At 41.2% G+C, this 8,243-nt stretch overlaps 1 protein-coding gene across 1 annotated transcript; it reads right to left on the bottom strand.

The window, feature by feature from the left end:
* Positions 1-721: 721 nt before the first annotated feature.
* LOC123913705 (signal recognition particle 43 kDa protein, chloroplastic) lies at positions 722-2,392 on the bottom strand. Its single transcript, XM_045964526.1, has one exon. The coding sequence runs from the start codon at positions 2,094-2,096 to the stop codon at positions 789-791; it is 1,308 nt and encodes a 435-aa protein (XP_045820482.1). The 5' UTR covers positions 2,097-2,392; the 3' UTR covers positions 722-788.
* Positions 2,393-8,243: the final 5,851 nt, after the last annotated feature.

Below are 8,243 nucleotides of genomic sequence, written 5' to 3'. Positions count from 1 at the left end.
CGCCTGTTCTACATCAAGAAAGCCTTAGCATGTCGCCCATTCTTGCCACAATTGTGCCGCTTGCATTCCGACTTGTTACGCACTTAGTTTGCTTTCATTCCACACAAAGTTGTTCTTATTTTGCCATATAGACCATATCAAAACAGCCACCATGCTTGCGGTTTCTCTACTTTCTTTCTTGCAAATATAAAAAATCAATTCTCCAGCATTAGAAAATTGTTGCTTTCGTGAATGTATTTTTTGGTACATTCCCATAGTATTCCATGCTTCCATATTAGCCTCACAATCAAATAATAAGTACCAATGTTCTTCACTTTGGGTTTGACACAAAGGACTTCCCACCGGACATTAAACATAACGACTTCTGAAGCATGTTCTTGTCGTCGGTAGACATGCCTTACAAATTTGTGTGTTATAATATTGTTCGTGATTCTTATATATGCCACATAAAAGTCATACATACCTTTAAAGTTAATGTTTCAGATCCAATAAAGATATTCGGTCTAATAAGGTCTAATGATATCAGGTAGTATTGCATTACGGACTATTATTGCTGTACTTTGTTTAAAAACTTCTTATTAAGTTGTTGCAGTATTGCTAACTACTTTTTCTTAATTCTTCTTATACACCACATCAAACTCACACATACCTTTAAAAAATTTCAATCTAACAATATACATAATATGACCAATTACTTTACTCACAAGTAACATGCAAAAGATGAAGAAAAAATTATAATGGATTCAATTTTTGAAACAAAACAATTATCATTATCATCATCATCATCATCATGTGCTAACACTAGTTGGGCCATCCTGACTAAAAGCAACAGTAGAAAGCCCACTATCAACACTGGGCTTGGGCTGGGCTTGATTATTATTACTCAATTCAAACACCTTAACAAGCTCAGAATCAACATTCTCCTCAGGCTCCCAAGTAGGCTCTTCCAAATCAACCCATTTAACTAAACATTCGTATTTCCCATCATCCCCAGTTCTCCGACCAACCACCGCCACCGCGTATTCAAGACCAGCTTCATAATCCTTCACCAAATCCTCCGCCACATACCTTGCCTTCACCCACTCATTAGCACTTTCATCTTTCCATTTCACCAAATACTCCAAATTCTCACCTTTCCCTCTCTTTTCCATAATCTCTTCCACCTCAACATACTCGAAAACCGCCTCTTCCAAAACCCTAACAACCCCTTCTAAACCAATTCTTCTCCCAAATTGCATTGGATTCCCTTTCGGCGTAGCTTTTAATAACTCTCTAGCTAAATCCAACGCTGTTTTTCCACGGTCATCTGTGATTTCTGGATCCGCGCCGAGTTCTAGAAGCAACTTCGCCACGCCGGGTCTTATGTACCCGGCTGCCATGTGTAGTGCTGATAAGCCGCCACTGTTATCTTGATGATCAAGATTCGCGCCGGCTTCTGCTAAAAGTTTAACACACGGCTCTGAGCCGAGTCCTGCTACGAAGAGTAATGCGGTTCTTCCGTCGGAGTCCACGGCGTTCACGTCGCGGTTATCGTCGGCTTCGAGGATTGTTTTGAGGGCGTTTTCGTCGGATTTTCTTGCGGCGGTCCACCATGGAGTTTCGTATTCGGAAACGACGTCTTTGGCTATGAAGTCCGCCGGTACCCAGGAGGGTTCATGGCCGTCTTTCCATTCGATGAGATATTCCATTCCGGTGGAATCTTCGAGAGCTTTGCTTCCGATGATTTTTTTGACTTCGCCGTAGGATTCATCTTCGATGATGTCTTTGGGCGATGTTTGTTGTTGTTGTTGGTTTTGAAGTGCGGTGGTGATGGTGGGTTTGTGGCGGATGATGGGAAGAGATTGATGGGAGAGTAATGGATGATGTTTTGGAGTTAGAGAGTGGTGTTTGGGTTTGAAGTGAGAAATTGGTTTGGTAAGGAAAAGAGCTTCCATAATTGTGTGTTGTTGAACATGTGGCAGTGAAAGAGTGAAATGGGATATGGAGTATTCACTAGATAAGGAACCATATCCAATTCTTAGTTTCAATTGGATTGGATTGGATAGGACAAAAGGATAAACTCTTAAACTCGATTTTTTTTGCTTAACATAGTGCATTATCCTCGCTATCCAATAGTGACTACTTCTCTACCCTCACATAAATTGAGGGCATATGCCCTATGCTGATGTGGCATGATGTGGCACCAATAAAATCCATCCACATGTATCTAAGTCAAACATAAATATTATTTGGAGAATATTAACATGTGCATATATGACACATGTTAAGATAGTAAAAATAGAAATTATGCTTTAGAATTTGTGCATTTTAACTTTTCAAGCATTAAATGTCTTGTATCATTAAATGTTAAATTTCTATATTAAGATATTTTATCATGTGCCTTATATGCACATGTTAACAAGACCCATACTATTTTACCACAAAGTAATTTTGACATACTTTTATTTTTAATTAATTATATTTTAGGTTACTAATTTTCTTTAATTATATTTTAGGCTATTTGGGTAAACACATCAATTTACCATCAAATTTCATCACAACAAGCTTCAGCAACCAAATTTTACACGATCTGCTTCTTTCCATTCTTATCATCGGCAACCAAATCCTTCCTTTACCGTCGTCACTTCTTCTTCGCCGTCGCCGCTTCTTCTCTTCTGCAATTGTCGTCGCCGTCGCCGTTTCTCCTCTTATGCAATTGCCTCTTCTTCTTGCCCTTCCTTCAACCTTCAAACGCTCATTCACCTCTTCCGGAATCACTTGTCCATCATCAGCTACGTTTGTTCCAGAATTGGATTCGTCTAGGTAACATTGATTTTATTTTTTATTCTCTTGTATGTTTTAATCACTCTTTGTCGATTGATTTAATTTAACTGGCTGATTTGTAATTGCTATTTGAATTGTTAAAATTGTGTTAATGTGTTTGATGTAGGGATTTAGAGTGTTTCTTTTTCCTGCCGTTCGGTTTGTGTGATTGAATAATTGTTGAATGATTGAATGATTGAGCAATATGAATTGTTAAAAGAATATATTTTTTGTGCTAGCTTGAATGATTGAATAAATGTTACTGCTTTGTGAACGATACAAGTTTTCTTGTGAAGACTATAAGCAAACTTGTGAAGACTATAAGTTTTCTTGTAAATCCCTGAATAAATGTTACTGCTTGTGTGAAGACCTCTCCCTGATCTAGCGTGAAGACTGAATAATGAATACAAGTTTTCCATTATATTTTTCATTCACACAAGCAAACAAACTTGTAGCACTTGGTTTTGATCTGAATAGAGTACCTAGTTATGCACCGGTGGGTATTATAATTGTTCAACTTATTGTTTGTGTTGAATTTGTTGATTTTTATTATGATTATTTTCTTCTATTTAAAACAGCACTTTTTTGTACAATTCTCTCCGGGAGGCATCCACCCGTCACATTCTAACACCGTTTGGCATGCGGGAATACAAAGTGCACCTAGATATACCTTGGTGGATATTATAATTGTTACGTTCAACTTATTATTTGTATTTAATTTGTTGATTTTTCTTTCTAATTACTTTCCTCTATTTAAAACAGTTTATGTCTGCGTTGGAGGAGGTGGAGCGTTCGGCAAAACATTGCAAGTTATAAAAAGTGAAATCATATTGTTACATGCATTTCAAGCTGTTTTTTTACTCTGTCAATGTTATTGTGGCTCCTATTTTGACATTCAAATTTCAAATACCAAATTTATTAAATAATAATTACAATTAATTTACTGATTGAATGCTTGTTATTTAGAATTAATTTGATCATTGAATGCTTGTTTTTAGACGTTATATATTGATTCTAAAATATCAATGTTATTGAATACCAAAAACAAAAAAATATCAATGTTATTGAGTAAAAAAAAAAATATCAATGTTATTGAGTAAAAAAAAAAAATATTGCTTCAAAAAAAAAAAGAAATATCAATATTATAGGCTCGAAAAAATAAATATATATCAATGTTAGTTTATTTTTTTCAAGAAAGTATATCAATGTTAGTTTAAATAAAAATAATAAGAGAACAAAAAAACAAATGGAAAAAAAAAACTAATATCTAATTTAAATATACAATTCCATTTGTACATCTATTAGGGCCTTGGAGTTTGGAATGGTTACATGACCAGAACCACGGGGAGGCAGGGGTGATTTTTTCAGCTCGTAAGAAGGGTATGAAGGGGAACCATCAGGGGATGAGACTTAATAAGATTGAGCAACAGGATCCTCGGAGGAGGAAAGTTGGGGGGTTGCTTCGTCACCCGATTCATAGCCTTAAAAAAGTTGCTAGGATGCCTAGTAAAGATCGTCGTGAGGTGTTAAAAGTCTTAAAGAAGAGTGTTCGTCGTCGCAGGGGCGGGGATGCTTTTAACAGGTCTTGTTCTGTGAGCCGCCAAGATTCAGGTGGAGATTCTAATTCCTCGGGTTCTATTAACAATGATTGGAAAAACTGGGTGGCTGTTCAAGGTAATGAACAAATGATGATGATGGAGGATGTGTGGGGGATAGGGAAAGCTATTGGGGTCAAGTTTAAAGGAGATAATGTGAACATGTTCAATATTCTCTCTCGGGCGGGCAAGGGTAAGAAGGAGATCTCAGGCCAGAGGTCGGGGGGGGGGAACCCGACAAGGGAATGATTGCTAGTTTGTGTGTTTCTTCTGTTTGTAGGGGGGAGTGTGTTCTGATGAAGATAGTTTCTTGGAATGTTAGAGGGCTGGGTGGTTTAGAAAAGAGGAAGGAAGTTCGAAAGTTGGTGGAGGATTTGAAACCTTTTGTATTCTGCATTCAGGAGACGAAGCTGCAAATCTGTGATGTTTTTCTTGGTACGAATCTTTGGGGAAACTCATCTCACGGGTTCTCTTATCGACCATCGATTGGGGCGTCAGGGGGGCTTTTAACTTTATGGGACACTTCTGAGGTGGAGGTGTGGTCGACAGAGAGCCATGAGTCAGTTTTGTGGTGTCATGGTCGGTTTTCTAAGACTGGAGAAGAGTTTTCTGTGGCAAATGTTTACGCGCCTTGTGATGATGGGGCCAAGCAAGGTTTGTGGGATTCCCTCTCGGTGAGGCTTCTATCGCTGGCGGGTAAGAGGGTGTGTGTTTGTGGAGATTTTAACGCGGTTAAACTTGTTGATGAAAGGCGTTCGTCTAGAGGTGGTCATCGTTCTTTGGATCATGTTCCTTTTGCTCGTTTCATTGATGATAATACCCTTATTGATCTTCCATTAATAGGTCGTAAGTTTACTTGGTTTAAAGGGGATGGTTCTTCGATGAGTCGTCTTGATAGGTTCCTTCTTTCTGAGGAGTGGTGTTTGGCCTGGCCTAATTGTAGGCAGGAGGCTAGGCTGAGAGGGTTATCTGATCATTGTCCCCTGGTTTTGTTGGCGAATGAGGAAGATTGGGGCCCTCGCCCGTCGAAAATGCTTAAGTGTTGGAAGGATATTCCCGGCTATAACCAGTTCGTAAGAGATAAGTGGATTTCATTCGAGGTTGATGGTTGGGGAGGATATGTACTCAAGGAAAAACTTAAGATGATTAAGGCAGGTCTAAAAGAGTGGCATAAGACTCATACTCAAAATCTTCCTGGCCGCATCGAGACCCTGAAAGGTAGGCTTTCGGTTCTTGACGAGAAGGGGGAGGAAGAAGATCTGTCTGAGGAGGAGTTGGTGGAATTTCACGGGGTTTCGTCTAATATTCACTCGTTGTCGAGGTTACATGCCAGCATCAGTTGGCAACAATCTCGTTCGCTGTGGCTTAAGGAAGGTGATGCCAACTCGAAGTTTTTCCATTCGGTTCTAGCGGGGCGTCGTCGTAGGAATGTTATGTCCGTTATTAAGGTGAATGGGGTTAATATAGAGGGTGTGATCCCTATCAGACAGGCCGTGTTTTCACATTTTGAGTCGCACTTCAAGGCACCTATTGTGGAGAGGCCTAGGGTTGATGACCTTCAGTTTAAAAGGTTGACCCAGACGGAGAGTGCTGGTTTAACCAAACCATTCACTGAGGCTGAGGTGAAATCAGCTGTGTGGGATTGCGACAGTTATAAAAGTCCTGGCCCAGACGGGATTAATTTTGGATTTATTAAAGATTTCTGGGCTGAGCTTCGGGGTGACATTATGCGATTTCTTGCTGATTTTCATCGTAATGGCAAGTTGACTAAGGGTTTGAATTCTACTTTCATTGCTTTGATCCCTAAAATTGATAGCCCCCAAGAGTTAAACGATTTTCGACCTATTTCGCTTGTGGGAAGCTTGTATAAAATTCTGGCGAAGGTTTTAGCGAATAGGTTACGTATAGTGATAGGTAGTGTCATTTCTGAATCTCAGTCGGCGTTCGTGAAGGATAGACAAATCCTCGACGGCATACTCATTGCAAATGAGGTGGTGGTTGAGGCGCGGAAGTTTAAGAAGGATCTAATGCTGTTTAAGGTAGATTTTGAGAAGGCTTATGATTCCGTGGACTTGGGCTATCTGGATGATGTTATGGGGAGAATGTCTTTTCCAGTCCTGTGGAGGAAGTGGATTCGAGAGTGTGTTTGTACGGCGTCGGCGTCTGTGTTAGTCAACGGCAGTCCGACTGATGAATTCCCTCTTCAGCGTGGGCTTCGGCAAGGCGACCCGTTATCCCCTTTTCTTTTTTTACTGGCTGCTGAGGAACTGAATGTGCTTATGGAGGCGATGATAGCCAATAATTTGTTTAAGGGATATAGTATTGGTGAGGAGGGATCGATGACGGTGTCACACCTTCAGTTTGCAGATGACACTCTTTTGTTGGGAGTTAAAAGTTGGGCTAATGTCCGGGCTTTGCGAGCTGTCCTTGTGCTTTTTGAGACTATGTCGGGCTTGAAAGTTAACTTTAATAAAAGCATGTTGGTTGGGGTTAATATTCCTGATTCCTGGTTAGGCGAAGCTGCGTCTGCTCTGTGTTGTAGAGTGGGAAAGATTCCTTTCCTTTATCTGGGTCTTCAGATTGGGGGTGATCCGAGACGTTTGAGTTTTTGGGAACCGATGTTGCTTCGTATAAAGAATAGATTAGCTGGATGGAAGAGTCGTTTCTTGTCTTTTGGTGGTCGTCTGGTTCTGCTAAAGTCTGTCTTGACCTCTCTACCTGTCTACACTCTTTCCTTCTTCAAAGCTCCCTCAGGTACTATTTCCTCTATTGAATCTATTTTCATTAAATTCTTTTGGGGGGGTTGTGAGGATTCTAGGAAAATTTCTTGGGTTAGTTGGAACTCTATTTGCTTAAGTAAGGAGAGTGGAGGTTTGGGGGTTAGGCGGTTGAGGGAGTTTAACCAGGCTCTGTTAGGTAAGTGGTGTTGGAGGATGTTAGTGGATCGAGAGGGGTTGTGGTTTAGAGTGCTGGCAGCTCGTTATGGGATTGAGGGAGGTAGACTTCGAGATGGTGGCAGGAGAGGGTCGTTGTGGTGGAGGGAGATATCGCATATTAGGGATGGAGGGAGTGAGTTAGGGGGCAGGTGGTTTCAGGAGCAGATTGTGAAGAGGGTGGGGGACGGGTCAGATACTTTTTTCTGGACCGATCCCTAGGTGGATGAGATTCCTTTGTGTCAGCGGTTTGGGCGCCTGTTTGAGTTGGCTGAGACCAAATCGCGTACGGTGGCAGAGATGTTTGCTTCAGGGTGGGGTGAGGGAGGAGAGGCGTGGGTGTGGCGGCGGCAGCTGAGGGCATGGGAGGAGGAGATGCTGAGGGAGTGTCAGTCTTTATTTCTTAACATATTATTGCAGGCTCATTATATTGATAGGTGGCAGTGGCGCCCTGATCCGGCCACGGGTTACTCTGTTAGAGGAGCATATCAGCTTATCACCTCTCATCTTTCGGTTACTATGGATGATGCGGATAACCTCATTTGGCACCCTCAGGTTCCTTTGAAGGTTTCCATCTTCGCTTGGCGTTTATTGCGTGACAGGTTGCCCACGAGAGTAAACCTGGTTACTCGAGGTGTTTTATCTTCTACAGCTCACTCATGCATTTTTGGATGTGGAGAGGCCGAGTCAGCCCACCACTTATTCATCTCTTGCAGTACTGTTGGTTCTCTTTGGGATTTAGTGCGTTCGTGGATTGGTATTCCTTTGGCGGGTTTCACTACTCTGCGTGACCATTTTGTTCAGTTTGTATCTTCAGTAGGTGGCTCTCGCGCGCGTCGCTCTTTTTTACAGCTCATTTGGCTTGCTTGCGTTTGGGTTGTATGGACGGAGCGAAACCATCGATTGTTCACAG

This window comes from Trifolium pratense, linkage group LG3 (genome assembly GCF_020283565.1).
Source record: "Trifolium pratense cultivar HEN17-A07 linkage group LG3, ARS_RC_1.1, whole genome shotgun sequence".
Classification (NCBI taxonomy): Eukaryota; Viridiplantae; Streptophyta; class Magnoliopsida; order Fabales; family Fabaceae; genus Trifolium; species Trifolium pratense.
The sequence above is the reverse complement of the archived record's forward strand: the minus strand, read 5'-3'. Positions and strand labels throughout refer to the sequence as shown.